This window comes from Schistosoma haematobium, chromosome 2 (genome assembly GCF_000699445.3).
Source record: "Schistosoma haematobium chromosome 2, whole genome shotgun sequence".
NCBI classification, from domain to species: Eukaryota; Metazoa; Platyhelminthes; class Trematoda; order Strigeidida; family Schistosomatidae; genus Schistosoma; species Schistosoma haematobium.
The window spans coordinates 32,227,975-32,243,572 of record NC_067197.1 but is presented as its reverse complement, the minus strand read 5'-3'; the positions used below and the strand labels follow the sequence as shown (position 1 = coordinate 32,243,572).

The 15,598-nt window shown below is 37.8% G+C and overlaps 1 protein-coding gene across 1 annotated transcript; it reads left to right on the top strand.

The window, feature by feature from the left end:
- The first annotated feature begins 1,105 nt into the window (after nt 1-1,105).
- Nucleotides 1,106-7,601, top strand: MS3_00000288 (uncharacterized protein). Its single transcript, XM_051208114.1, has 3 exons — nt 1,106-1,450; nt 1,498-1,552; nt 1,589-7,601. Exon 3 carries the CDS (start codon nt 2,956-2,958, stop codon nt 6,796-6,798), a length of 3,843 nt encoding a protein of 1,280 aa, XP_051068158.1. The 5' UTR covers nt 1,106-1,450; nt 1,498-1,552; nt 1,589-2,955; the 3' UTR covers nt 6,799-7,601.
- Nucleotides 7,602-15,598: the final 7,997 nt, after the last annotated feature.

Below are 15,598 nucleotides of genomic sequence, written 5' to 3'. Positions count from 1 at the left end.
AGTTGATCATATTCCTATTGGCTACTTCATACCACAACAACTTGTGCATTGTAACTCGGTTTGTTAATTAAACATTTTTATTTATTCCAGTCTTCCTTGTTTGGCATACCATGGAAAGCACTTATCGTATACAAATTTCATCTCAGAATACAACACACATACTGGAAAGTGCTTTTCAGTAGTACAACACTAGTTCAGAGGTGATTTCCTCACTAACTCCTCTGGTGATCTATCTAACATAAATTTGAATAGGCTATCCTATCAATCAACAGATATCCCGTCAATCCATTCCGACAACTTTATTTCTAACTGGTTATCTTCTGTAATGTCATTATCTTTACGTTTACTATTATGCCCGTCAACCATCTTGTTGACGTCTGACTATATAACTGTTTGACATTTACCTAGTTGATTGATAATCTGGAAATACGTTGATGTGCTATGGTTATCGAAATTATCCGAAATTCTAAGAATTCATTCAACCCACAGTTATGATGTTTTCCGAATCGAAATCCCTGTCCGTAGTTGTCACCATCTATTCATATTTTTGATATTATATTATCGATATTCACTGCTAACCATCGTTTATGTATTTTTACATTAGGAAAGTGCCCCCCTCCATCACTGTGGTACTTATTGAGGTTTACGTAAATTGTTTTGTATTTATTCGCTGTTGTGTCTTTCGGCTTGCAGAACTTGGAATAGAGTGATCATTTTGGCTTTGAGTAATGTTGATTCCAAAGTGTTATGAAATTCTGATGGTGAATTCTGGAACCTATTTCATATGATGAAGGAAGATATGGTTTCAGCCTGTTGATGTTTTGATGGTTTGTTTATTCCCTTAATGCTTTCCGATGAGTTTGTGCTAGTAGACATTCTGATACAGGAGAGATATGAGATGAGTTGTTTCAACGTTTTGTGAATTGAGAATGGTGCATTGAGTTTCGTTTTACGTGTAGCGCATCTTTCACAAACCTCATCTAATGAACCGTTTAATTTACTGCTTTGTAGCCACATCTCTCTCACATATTTGACATTATCAGCGATTTTATCATGTAAATAAAAGTATTTTTGAGATCGTCTCATGTGAGAATAATCAATTTATCAAATATATGACCTACTCTAATCTTGGTTCGTTGTTACTGTAAGATCCATTTTGAATGTTTTGTGTGTTTGTGAAAATCCCTCCATGTATATACTTGTACTTTGTTCCTATTGATTCCTTTAGTTGTACATTGTTGTATTTTGATTACATTTGAGTTGTTAATACTTGTATTTTTTATTATAGTTTTTGTTTTCTTACGCATTCACTAAGTTTGTGTTTCTTCCTGAACTGCATCTGTGTTGTTTTACTTGACACTTGTTCTTGGCGGTAGCCCTATTGATTTGTTCCTCATGTTGTGTGTGATCTATCCAGCCAGGATAGAATAACGTCGATTTGTTGTGATTGGTAAATTTCTTGCATCCTTTATCAACTTTCTTATTTATTGTAATTAGATTTGATCAATTGAACAATTATTGGTTGGATAGCTGAGTGGTTATATTTGTTTAGGTAATAATGTACACTTAAATTTATGATAAATTATAGAACCGCTATCTTACCCAATTCCTTTGTTTTGGTTTCAATCGGGCGAGGGCGCGTATCTAACTCATCCAGACAGCTGTCCAGCAGTCCAAACGTAGTTTGGATCTTACAGTTCTAAACAAATATTTGGTCGAATTCGTTTGGCTTTCGTTTCGTTGATTCCAATCATCGTCTCTGGGAATATCTGGTCGTTCGCTTCCGATGCCAAACAATCGTCGAAGGAAATTAAGTCCAAGGCTCGTGAATGTTAAAAGATGAACAAAAGGATGGATCCCCTCAATCAAGGCAAGTGCCTTCTGATGCTTCTATGTGTCATGGTTCATATTCTAATAGGGACGATTGTAATTATAGTGAATCTAGTTGTGATATAATGGCAGGTGGCATAGAAAACCTTAATTTAGACGTGAAGCAAGCAAAAGGCGTAAGGCCTACAGCGTTTTTCATAGGTCCAGAGTTACCAAAGGTTGAGTTAAGTTATTTCGACGGTCAACCAAGAGGTTACTGGAAGTTTTTGAGGGAGTTTGAGACCTATGTGGAATCAAGGGTCAAGGATGATGGTCAACGCTTGCTTTATTTGATACATTATTGTAAGGGTAAAGCGAAAACAGCCATTGAGGGTTGTGTTATGTTGGAAGCCTCTTTTGGTTACAAGAAGGCCAAAGAAATTCTAAAACGGTTGTTCGGACAGGCGCATGTAATCGCTCGGGAGACTTTAGAGGACTTATTCAAAACTACAAATGTTGATTACAGTGATCCTGAGCAACTAACAAATCTAGCTATTAGGATGGAAAATTGTTCTATGGTTTTGAAACAGATGAAGTATACTGCCGACTTAAACTCTTTAATTACCTTAGAGAGAATAGTAGGACTCTTACCTCAAGTTATGCAAGCCCAGTGGGCGGACTGGGTAGATGAATTGACTGAAGATAATAGAGAACCAACCTTTGATGAGCTTACCCAATTTATAGCATCCCGCGCGAGGGTAGCTAATAGTAGGTTTGGACGGTTAGCGAATCGTCCGAGAAAGGGACACAACTTAAAGACAAATTGTCACTTGCAATTGGAGCAGGCGAATAATTCGAAAGAGAAAGCTAAATGCAGTGTGTTCCCTGGACCATGCTATTTATAAATGTCCAAATTTTTTAGCGCTTACCGTTCAAGAGAGATGGTCTCACGCGAAGGTTAATGGCATCTGTTTTGTCTGCCTCAGGCAAGGGCATAAAGTTAGTGAATGTAAGCTGGCAAGACGTTGTAACGTTGAGGGTTGTGAAAGGAAACACCATTCTTTGTTACACAGCGAGAGTGAGAAACCTGGTACCTCGAGTTGTTGCGGATATACTAAATCACTAATCAGTCAAGTGTGTTTAGGCATGATTCCCGTACGGTTGAAATCGCGAAAAGCCGAGATTGTGGGTTATGCTCTGTTGGACAACGGTTCTGATGTGACACTGATAAGATCAAACTGTTTGAGGTCTCTCGGGCTGAGCGAAGACGAAGCATCAGTGGTAGTTGAGACTGTGGGCGGTAATAGAACAATGAAGGTCACGAGTGCGCCTTTTGAGGTATATTCTTTAGATCAATCTGAACATGTTACTATTGAAGGAGCTCTGGTTGTAGCGAGTATACCAGGTCATAAGCCAACAAAATCAGCAATGAACAACCTAGTTAAATGGCCGCATCTAAGGGATGTACCAATAGGCAACCTAGACTCTGAAGAAGTTCTGCTGTTGATTGGTTGCGATGTACCAGAGGCACACTGGGTGTTAGACCAGCGGTTGGGTGGAAGAAAAGGCCCGTACGCTGTGAAGACGTTGTTGGGGTGGACGGTCTTCGGACCTGCGTCATATCCGGAATACAGGAAAAGAGTTGTCAATCATACCAGTAAGATACAGGCTTTGGAGAACGAAATACGTAAACTTTATGATGTAGAGTTCTCTGATGTTTATTCAAATGATAAATCAGTATCAATAGAAGATAAGGCGGCTATAAGTATTGTAGAAGGGGGCACACGCTTCGAAAATGGTCATTTTGTAGTCCCTATACCATGGAAGGGGAACCCAGATATGAAAGGGGGGAATTATGAAGTGGCAAACAGTAGACTACGGAGTTTGAAGCGTAGATTGTTGAAAGATGACATTCTGTATATCAAGTATACAAAAGGTATTGAAAGTAATTTTATTAAGGGCTACGCGGAGAAAGTCCCTGAAATACAAGTGCAACCTAGTTATCGACCCCGGTGGTATTTACCTCACCATGCAGTTTTAAACCCGAAAAAACCGGAAAAACTGAGAGTGGTATTTGACTGTGCCGCCAAGTTTGCAGGCGTTTCTCTAAACGATATGATTTATCAGGGTCCCGACACAACTGCGGAGTTAGTGTGTATACTATTGCGTTTTCGCAAGGAAGCAGTCGCAATCTCTGCGGATGTGGAAGAAATGTTCATGCAAGTAAAGGTCCCTGAGTCTGATCGAGGAGCCTTAAGATTTCTGTGGTGGCAAGAGGGAGACATGGCGAGGGAACCATCCGAGTTTCAAATGACATCTCATCCATTTGGTGCCACATCATCGCCGTTTTGCGCGAACTTCGCCTTGAATAAGACGGCACAATTATTCTCTGACGGTTATGATGGTTATGTCGTAGATGCTGTTAAGAATAATTTCTATGTTGATGACTGCTTGGTATCCTTTCCCACTTGTGATCAAGCAAAGAGTTTCGTTAAGCAGATAAGTGAGTTATTATGTAGGGGAGGTTTTAAACTAAAGAAATGGGTTACTAACTCGGAGGAGGTAAGGACCATCTTGCCCGATGTATGTAAAGAAGAGTCCTTGATAGAAATGTCAGCGAGTTATGACACTACACATCGAACTCTAGGAGTAGAGTGGGATTTTAAACGAGATGTATTCAAATTTTACTTCGATGCGCCTGAAAGGCCTCTGACTAGGAGAGGGATTCTATCTATAGTTTCTTCTCTGTCCGATCCTTTGGGTTTAATTGCTCCAGTCTGTCTTACTGCCAAGGTTCTCTTGCAAAAACTATGTAAGTCTCAATTAGGCTGGGATCAGCCTCTCAACGAGCCATACGTGTCGGCGTGGCTAAATTGGGTAAACTTTATGCGTCAAATAGGTCATGTTACGGTAGATAGGGGTATCAAGAAGAGAATTGACGAACCCGACGCGGAAGTAGAATTGCACCTGTTCAGTGACGCTTCAGAGATCGGTTACGGAGCAGTCGCGTACGCTCGAGTCAGTTATTTGAAGGAACAACCCTACTGTATTTTGTTATACAGCAAGTCTAGGGTAGCACCTATCAAACAGATCACTATACCGAGGCTAGAGATGGCAGCGGCAGTGTTAAGTGTGAGGCTTAGCGAAGTCTTACGGAGAAGTCTGCCTAATTTTTTCTGTAAGGTAAACTTCCATACAGATTCCATGGTAGTATTGTACTACATCAAGAATATCGAGAATCGCTATAGCACCTATATAGCTAACCGTCTCGCCATTGTGCATCAGTATACGAAGATTGAACAATGGAGTTATGTAAGGTCGTCACAGAATCCAGCGGATTGGACCTCGAGAGGTATACAAAAAATGTCAGATCTTGAGCTTTGGTTCAAATGTCCTATCTTACTGCATGGCGAATTTTGTACAGCAATCACTGACTGTCCGGAACCTACTCCTGACGATATTGAGTTTAGAAAAACTGCCGTGGTTAACTTGAGTAGTATAAAGTACAACATGTCACCTATTCTCGCTTATTATTCTGAGTGGTTGAAATTAGTCAGGGCCGTAGCCTGGCTTAGAAGGTTCATAGAATTTCTGATGGTGCTTCGTTCACCGAGTCATGAAGGATCCGTTCATCTAGGGTGTTTAAAGGTCAAAGAACTTGACGTCGCCAAGCGTAAAATTTTGTTGATGGTTCAGAAAGAAGTGTATGGAGAAATACTTAGTGGATTTAAAACCAATGGTAAGGTAGTTAGTCACAATGATCTGAAGGGCTTATCACCGATAATGCTTGATGGGTTACTCTGTGTTGGAGGCCGACTAAGCTATTCAGATTTCTCAAATGCCTTTAAACATCCGATAATATTGCCCAGTCGACACTTAGTGACAGAAATGATAATTAGACATTATCATAAGGAACAAGGGCACACAGGAACGTCACAAGTACTGGCCACGATTCGAAAAAGGTATTGGATAATAAAGGGGACCAGCACGGTTAAGAGAGTGATAGGAAAGTGTGTGACATGCCGGCGGTATACGATGGTTACAGGGCAACAATTGATGGCACCACTTCCAGCTTGTAGAGTGCAACAAGGATGGTATTGCTTCTCAGCCGTGGGAGTAGACTACTTTGGACCCCTTTTTGTCAAAAGAGGAAGATCACTAGAAAAAAGATATGGGTGTGTATTTACTTGCTTGCAAACCCGAGCAGTACATATTGAAATGACACATAGTTTGAATACTGATTCGTTTACAATGGCCTTGCTACGTTTCATTGGAAGAAGAGGGAAACCTGCAGAAATTTACAGTGACAATGGGTCGAATTTCGTGGGTGCGGTCTCTGAACTAAAGAGATTTGTGCAACAGTTGAATCAGCAAAGGATAGACAAGGAACTGTCAGCTAGACAGATTCAGTGGCATTTTAACCCGCCCTCATCCAGCCACACGGGTGGGGTCTGGGAAAGGATGATTAGGTCTATACGTAGACTGTTATTGTTGATAACTAGAGAACAGACTTTAACTGATGAGACCTTAAGCACTTATTTGATTGAAGTTGAAAGGATATTGAACGATCGACCCTTAACTCCAGTCGTCCAAGATGCTAACGATCAACTAGCCTTGTCGCCAAACAGTCTGTTATTATTGAGAGAATGTGACGGAATAGTCGAAGAAGGTAGCATCAGAGATAAATATGACAAACGATGGAAACAGGTTAATCATCTTGCTAATGTGTTTTGGAAAAGGTGGTTAAGAGAGTATTTACCGTCTTTACAGAAGCGTCAAAAATGGTTAGTTGAACATCGCAATTTTCAGAAAGGTGATGTAGTGATCGTGGCTTCGGACATATCGACCCGTGGAAAGTGGCCCTTAGGAGTAGTTGAAGATTGTAAAATAGATGACGACGGAAGAGTTAGAACAGTGGTTGTTCGTACGAACGGTGGGTTAGTCAGAAGAGATATACGTAGATTATGCCTCCTGGAAGGCACGAATTAATTCCTCGCGTATCAATGTAAGTAGGTCGAGTAGGCGTACTGTTGTAAGTCCTACTCGTTCCTGTAGTGCGATATATTATATAATGAACCATGACCGTAGACATCAAGGTAGCTTGTGTGGTATGGAGGGATTTTGGGGGCCGGTGTAAGATCCATTTTGAATGTTTTGTGTGTTTGTGAAAATCCCTCCATGTATATACTTGTACTTTGTTCCTATTGATTCCTTTAGTTGTACATTGTTGTATTTTGATTACATTTGAGTTGTTAATACTTGTATTTTTTATTATAGTTTTTGTTGTGATTGGTAAATTTCTTGCATCCTTTATCAACTTTCTTATTTATTGTAATTAGATTTGATCAATTGAACAATTATTGGTTGGATAGCTGAGTGGTTATATTTGTTTAGGTAATAATGTACACTTAAATTTATGATAAATTATAGAACCGCTATCTTACCTAATTACTTTGTTTTGGTTTCAATCGGGCGAGGGCGCGTATCTAACTCATCCAGACAGCTGTCCAGCAGTCCAAACGTAGTTTGGATCTTACAGTTACAACTGAATAAATCAATGTCTGCAAACGTTTCTATCATTCTGTCGTTGTTGTTAATGCACATTGTTGATCAGTCTCTAATAACATTTGTACATTCTAGGCTTTTTGCTACCTATTAAAAAAGTTGAACAAGCCTAAACTCGGAAGCTTAGTGAATAGCAGTCTGACGTTGGGAGAGGGAAGGGCTCAGTGTAACCATCAGAATTTGGATAAAATTGTGTCCAGGGTATGAAAAAATTGTGACATTTGTGGTGAGGAAAGGATGTATGTACTATCGTACTGTGAAATGTGTGCAACTTTATTAAGCTTCATACTGATACAATTTAGCAATCTAGGAAAGCAGAACGTTTTGATCCCCGTAATGAGCACGTTTATCTACAACAAGTTGGTGACTAACGATGTGAAAACTTTAGAAATGTCAAAGTATAGCATTTAGACAAGATATCATTGGTTACGTTGAGACAACACCAAATTAAAGAAGTCAAAGTGGCAAGTATTACAAGATCGACTTCCAGAAATCGATTATGAGAATCATTGATAATTTCTCAGCGAGTAGTTAGTTAGAAAGTTCGTCACTAACAATTTTTCTAATAATCCTAGAGATGATTGCAGCAATGTTTATGGGCCGATAATTGTTCATGTCAATCTTATCTCTAACGTGGTTCAATAATATGCGGTTTCTCAACAGTAAGGATAAGTGGTGCACATGGGCTCCAAGGTCGTGAGGGAACAAATGGTGTATGAACCAATCATCGATCAACGGCTACCATGGGACTGCATCACCTGACGTTTCTCCACTGCCTTGTGCAAGCAAGCAGCATCACAGCTCACGCAAAAAACAAGTAAATTGTGTGGCACATATGTATTCTGTGCCCATTTACCAGTTACTAGTCACCCACATAACTCTTGACTCAGTGCCACTCAGTAATTATTACCATTCGTATAAATACCACTGAAGAGGTCTGCTATAATTTTAGGGGCGTATATGAAGGTGCTGTTATACAGGATGCATCGCAAATGAAAATGATGAGTTGCTTTAACGCGTTTATTGAAAAGGAGAATTACGTTTTGCACTTCTGAGCTGGCATTAATTGCTAACAGCAACTCAATAATGGCTTTTAACCTGTGCTTCTCTCTAATTTGGTTAAAAACTATTGTTATTTGCTCAACTGTCGCGAGCTGACGATCAGATAGAATGTGTCGATGGCATCCTAGAGACCTATACATGAGAAAAAGTTATCCAAGTCAGAGAAGTTAACCAGTGGGCTGAGGACGTCCCAGTCAGCATGCTTATAGTACGTATATGGACGGAGTTTTGTCTGGCTCGGTTATGAGAGGGATGGATAGGGAGGGCACAGAGAACTACTTTCTTTTCACTGTTCTTCAACTCATTGTATAATTGTACAGGTAGTGGGATGACATCTCTATTAAATATTAGATCAAGTATATTATCACTCTCACTGCGACCAGAAGTGTATGTTAATGGTTAGCGGAAATTCATCATGACTGACAACTACCGGCAACCCAGTTCATTCTAGGGCAACATGAATCCCTTGAAGTATTGTAGTTTGGAGCGGATGCATGTGTAAATGCATTGACTATCAACTCATCCAAATTACCCGAACTTTTGGAGACACGTTGGTATTCTGCGGTCTTTCCTAAATCAGCCCTGCTTACACGACGGTGATGGTGTCCGTCTTGTACGACGTTTGAACGAATTCTGATCATATAGCCACCTCAATTATTATTAAGGTAAAACATGATGTCGGTGTGCAAATTATTGTACGCTAAAGACATTGTAATATTCTTGCGATTAGGTCTGGAACCAGAAGGTTCTGTATATACTTTCTTATAACATGGTATAGACGTATTAGTCTTAACTGTTTTTAAGAGCTTTCACGCTAGAACTAGGTAGTTGGGCATGAGTTTCTAATGTTTTGCTGAAAGATTTCGAATTAATGTCGCCATTGTACATGCATTGGTTGCCTGAGGTCACTACATACATTTGAGGCAATTTAGCATTCTTCGTTGGTAATTCAGAGTGTTGGCGAACATGAGACAGTTTAACAGCATAAGTGGGTCCTCATGCTGATGAGGAAGGATTTGTTGTAATCTCAACAGCATTATGTTCGTTTGAGGTACGCTACTGCGGTTTCATGCGAGACGATACGACCAATCCTAAACTTTGTTAGTGTACTGAATAGCCGTTCGGATCCCTTCAGCTATTCAACAAATAAACGTGAATCGAATTTAAACAAGATAGGGTAAATCTACATATGGCGCATTACATTAGAGCGAATACATTCATATGGACTGTCTTGAAGTTCAACGGTTTTTGAAAACCAAATTCCTTACACACTCACACACAAATCCAAGGGTGATTTCGCTAGGTATATTATAGATAATCACGTTATTTTGAGAGACAATTCACTTAGCAACTTCACCGGCGATGAAATCGATATCAGGTTGTAATTTCAAGTCCTTCAGGAACTACATCCACTAACAGTAGCATTTTGAGTGGCGATAGTGTATGTATTTCTTGGATCACACGAGGAGTTTTGGATTCTTCAGAAGCGCGAATAAACTGAATTGACCTTCACCAAACACCAAGAAACCCGCATTCACGGATTTCTCCCGACAGACTACAAACAGCGAACACTACCTACCCTAATCAAAATATCTACCCAATAACACCAACTAAATATGCGAATTCGGATACATCGACAGAGACAAAGGATCATTACTAAGCGACATTCCTTATGATATTCAAGATTTATATCAGGCTCATCATACAAAAGAGTAAACCATATCGTTTAATTAATTAGTTAAAATATTGTGGTAAACAACAATTTAGTACAATCATTAACATTTCTAAATACAACAACTGAGGTCATCAGACTGATGTTTCTCAAAATCACACTCTCACATAGTGTACACTATTGTTATCATCATCATTTGTGTTAACCTTGAGAAATATGTTTCATATGTGAAAACGCATATTAGATTAGAAGAACACAAATAGTAAATGTGATGATTCTATGTGACATTCAAACACGTATTCCTGACTGAATCGTCAAGTAACAGTCGTTTATGTGAACAGATTTGAGAGGACGAAAGTAGTGCATGTTGTGTTCATGTCAAAGTGATACGGTTCATCGAGAATAACATCTTCTTGTTGAACATTATTATCTTCTAGATCACTTCAACCATACTTTCTAGCTGTGAAACTCACTATAGTCTTGAGTTAAATAGAGGTGTAAGAGCTGAGTGTCCAGTTGACCATAATAGACACGACAAAATGAAAACAATTAATGCAACGAATAACCAGTGATAATGAATGTGGTACTAAGATCACTCACCACTATCTCACTTAGTATCACCAATTCACTAGCACTGAAACGAATGACGACGTTTAAATGACTCAAGTTTCCTTCCTGACGATATGGGTAGATGAAGCTATACAGTGGGTTTTATGTGTGATTTATTGGACGGCTAGTAGCCTCTGGTTATTCAGAGAAGTTTTACAAAAATAGCAAAGATATTCGAACTCATTCAATTGGAAGAACTGATATGATATTGAGTCGAAATAATGAATAACATTCTATTATGTGAGGTAATAATTAATAGATAGAATGGTGAAATTTCAACTCATACTTCAGACGGGTTTGTCGGATTATATTCAGCTCGTCATGAGTTGTTTCTTCAGTGCATAGTCTCATGTCTCCTGAGGATAGAGGACGGACCGAATTACTCCCCATACTCAGAGCATCAAAAACTGAGTTTCTCATTTTTGCCCGTTTCACTTCATTTCCATAGTTTTGTAAAAACCCTCTATTTCGCCACAGAGTACTACTACTTCCTTTCAGCTTTCAGTGGAAATTGAGCAAAGCTATCATATTTGAACTCGGCTATCAACAGGTCAGAACGGAAAATTCATGTACTCCATCACAGTTGTCATTACCAAGTTGTTTTGTGTATAAAATAAGTCGTTTTCGTGATTATAAAGCAAACAACTTGAGTGACATTGACACGAGTTCATCATCCACGTGAGATAATATTTAGTGTTTTAAATTGTTGGCACGAAATGCTTCCTCATTATCGGTGAACTATGGTGACACAGAATAAAATTTGTTTATCTGGAGATGTCAAGTGATTATATTTTGGAGGTTTAGTCGGTTAAAACTAAACTCAATTTTCTATAATAGAAACTTGATAAAATTAACCAAGTTTGTTTTTCAAGGTATTTTATAAGTACAAGATTACTTGAAACTGCTCAGGAATATACTAACCAGAATTCTGTGCTTAAAACGAGTTTTCAGGATGTTACGGAAATATTTGTGCACACATACGGAGTGACAGGTCGTGGATGCGCACTGCTGAAGAGTCCCATACTAGGACTAAACTGCTATCAAATGCCTCCAGGTTTCCAATGGTGATCTAACATTCATCGATCCGTGAACTCCATCAAACTCTGACAAATCTCCACAACCCAATGCTGATAATTCTAAGGCGTTTAGATCACTTTTTTAATTTACTGTTCTCTTGTGACATTATGGTTTCTCAATGAAACTTGGAAGGTAGAAACTATTAAGATGAACGAATGAAGACTAAAATATAGTACGACGACAAGTTTTACGTTGCAAAATATGTCATACATAGAACGTTAGCTTTCTTCATTCAACCTTAATGTTATTCAATGAATAATTCTATGTTTGAATTAGAATAATTCAAAATGCAAATGTCAACCAACAATCATATATTTTAGTAGCTATTATAATGACGTATGTTTATGCTCAATGCCAGCTAATGTAGCTATTTCATATAAACTGAAAGATCCAAACAAAGGTTTGGACTGAAGAATAGCTGTCTAGGTGGGTTAGATACGCGCCCTTGCCCGATTAAAGTCAAAAACAAAGTAATTGGGTAAAATGACGGTTCTAATATTCATCATAAAGTTGAATGCACATCGTTACCTAAACAAATATGATCACCCAGCTATTCAACCAATAATTGTTCAATTAATCAGATCTAGATTACAATAAATAACGAAGTTGATAAAGGATGCGAGAAAACTACCAATCACAACAAATCAGTGTTATTCTATCCTGTCTGGCTAGATCACGCACAGATTCATTCAAAAGATAATATTTGGTTGCTTTATAACACAGAGTGTTTCCAATTCTGAAAGAATGCCTCAATTCACAGTCAATGAAAGGCACAATTCCAGTCAATACAAGCAACACAATCAAGAGGAGGAACAAACCAATATATCTGCTGCCAAGACTAAGTATCATGTCAAACAACATAAATGCAATTCAGGAAGAAACACGAAAACTTAGTGAAGGCGTAAGAAAAATAGAAACTCTAATGAAATACAAATATTAACAAGTCAAATATAATCAAAACGACTAACAAAATGTACAACTAAAGGAATCAGTAGGAACAAACTGCAAGTGTATACAGGAGGGATTTTCACACACAAAAATCTTCAAAATGGATCTAACATAAAGCATTCCAAATGAAGTGGCTTTCACAGACTTTAACAGAAATATGTTTATAGTAGCTCAAACTGTACAAAATAAATGAACGTTTTGTCATTCTCTTCAGTTTCCACAGTTATATTATCCAGCTTATTCATCCGAAATCCGGTCAGATGTACAGCGATACCTATCGCTGAGAAAAGAATAACATGTGAATTTTAATAGCTCTACGTATTGAATGGAATTGTAAGATTAATGATCAGAAATAAATATGGATTAGATAAATTGAAGGACAGTAATGTAAAAACAAGTCAGAATACTATGAATGACGTACAAATTACTGAATGAGATGGAGTAAATGCTGGATAAATGTCCTAATACGTTTCATCTTTTTCAACATATCTGAATGAGTATAAGCTATGAAAATACAAAGAACATGGTTGTGGGCATAACCTTGTGTTATAACTTCTGGACTGTGTGCCCTGTTAATGTATACCTAATGATACCGCCAATCAGAAGCAGTGAATTATCGAACGAAACAGTGTGGCATAAAACATGTGCGAGCAGCCTAGAGTTCTGATTGGTCCTGCTTTCCGCCTAGCCCAGCCATTAAAGTCCAAGACGCTAATCTCTGCTTCTGAAATATGAATCATGTATTTCAAACATAGTAGGTGTATATACACCAATCAAGCAGACCACAACGTACCATAAAATAGAAAATAACATTTGTACATTATCTGACCAAAAGTGGCTGTGAATGTGGGAGGCAGTGACTAATAGACTGGACATAATTCAAGAATGGTAAAACGTATAATAATGGTTCATAGGTCAAAATTAGGATTATAATAAGAAGAATATGATTATGAATAGTTTAGTTATTTAACGATTATACGATAAAAATATATACTCATAGTATTGGTCCATGAATGGATCCCAAAGTTACCATTCATTATGCTCATCGAGACCTAAAACTTTTTGAAAGTAAATCATATTATAATGGTCTGTGGATCGAAAGAAAACTTACAATAAGAAGGATGTGAATATACGTAATCGAATTGCTGGACACTTATACAATAAGAATACATATAATTATACTCCATTCCAGTTTTCAGAATTCGCCCATAATTTACTGCCGAGTTTCTACGGCTTCATTAACCTCGATTGAGTAATGGACATATTATGATTTTATGCCTCTTCATTGTCTTCAACGTGCTAATTGGTGATACTAAGTGAGATAGTGGTGAGTGATTTTAGTACCACATTCATTATCACTGGTTATTCGTTGCATTAATTGTTTTCATTTTGTCGTATCTATTATGGTCAACTGGACACTCAGCTCTTACACCTCTATTTAACTCAAGACTATAGTGAGTTTCACAGCTAGAAAGTATGGTTGAAGTGATCTAGAAGATAATAATGTTCAACAAGAAGATGTTATTCTCGATGAACCGTATCACTTTGACATGAACACAACATGCACTACTTTCGTCCTCTCAAATCTGTTCACATAAACGACTGTTACTTGACGATTCAGTCAGGAATACGTGTTTGAATGTCACATAGAATCATCACATTTACTATTTGTGTTCTTCTAATCTAATATGCGTTTTCACATATGAAACATATTTCTCAAGGTTAACACAAATGATGATGATAACAATAGTGTACACTATGTGAGAGTGTGATTTTGAGAAACATCAGTCTGATGACCTCAGTTGTTGTATTTAGAAATGTTAATGATTGTACTAAATTGTTGTTTACCACAATATTTTAACTAATTAATTAAACGATATGGTTTACTCTTTTGTATGATGAGCCTGATATAAATCTTGAATATCATAAGGAATGTCGCTTAGTAATGATCCTTTGTCTCTGTCGATGTATCCGAATTCGCATATTTAGTTGGTGTTATTGGGTAGATATTTTGATTAGGGTAGGTAGTGTTCGCTGTTTGTAGTCTGTCGGGAGAAATCCGTGAATGCGGGTTTCTTGGTGTTTGGTGAAGGTCAATTCAGTTTATTCGCGCTTCTGAAGAATCCAAAACTCCTCGTGTGATCCAAGAAATACATACACTATCGCCACTCAAAATGCTACTGTTAGTGGATGTAGTTCCTGAAGGACTTGAAATTACAACCTGATATCGATTTCATCGCCGGTGAAGTTGCTAAGTGAATTGTCTCTCAAAATAACGTGATTATCTATAATATACCTAGCGAAATCACCCTTGGATTTGTGTGTGAGTGTGTAAGGAATTTGGTTTTCAAAAAACCGTTGAACTTCAAGACAGTCCTACTCGTTTTCACTTGAATCTCTCTTTAGAAAAATAGTACTCACCTGCAAAATAGAAATTTCATTCAACTTTGTTTCGTGGGCGTAAATGACGGTCTGTCATATAAGAGCATCATTAGTAAACGACATTCCTTATGATATTCAAGATTTATATTTAGCACATTACACAAAAGAGAAAATCATATAATTTTGATTATTTAGATAGAACATGGTGATAAACAACAAAGAAGTACATACATTGACGTTTCTACAAACAACAACTGAGGTCAACAGACTGACGCCATATAAAAATCACACTCTCCGATAGTGTACACTAATAATATCATCATCACTTTTATTTTTAGAAAAATATTTCTTGAGTGTAAAGGCACATTAGATTAAATGTACTGAAATAGTAGATGTGATGATGATATGTGATATACAGATACATATTCCTCACTGAATCGTACAGGTTCAATAGATTTTCAAGAGTACATATGA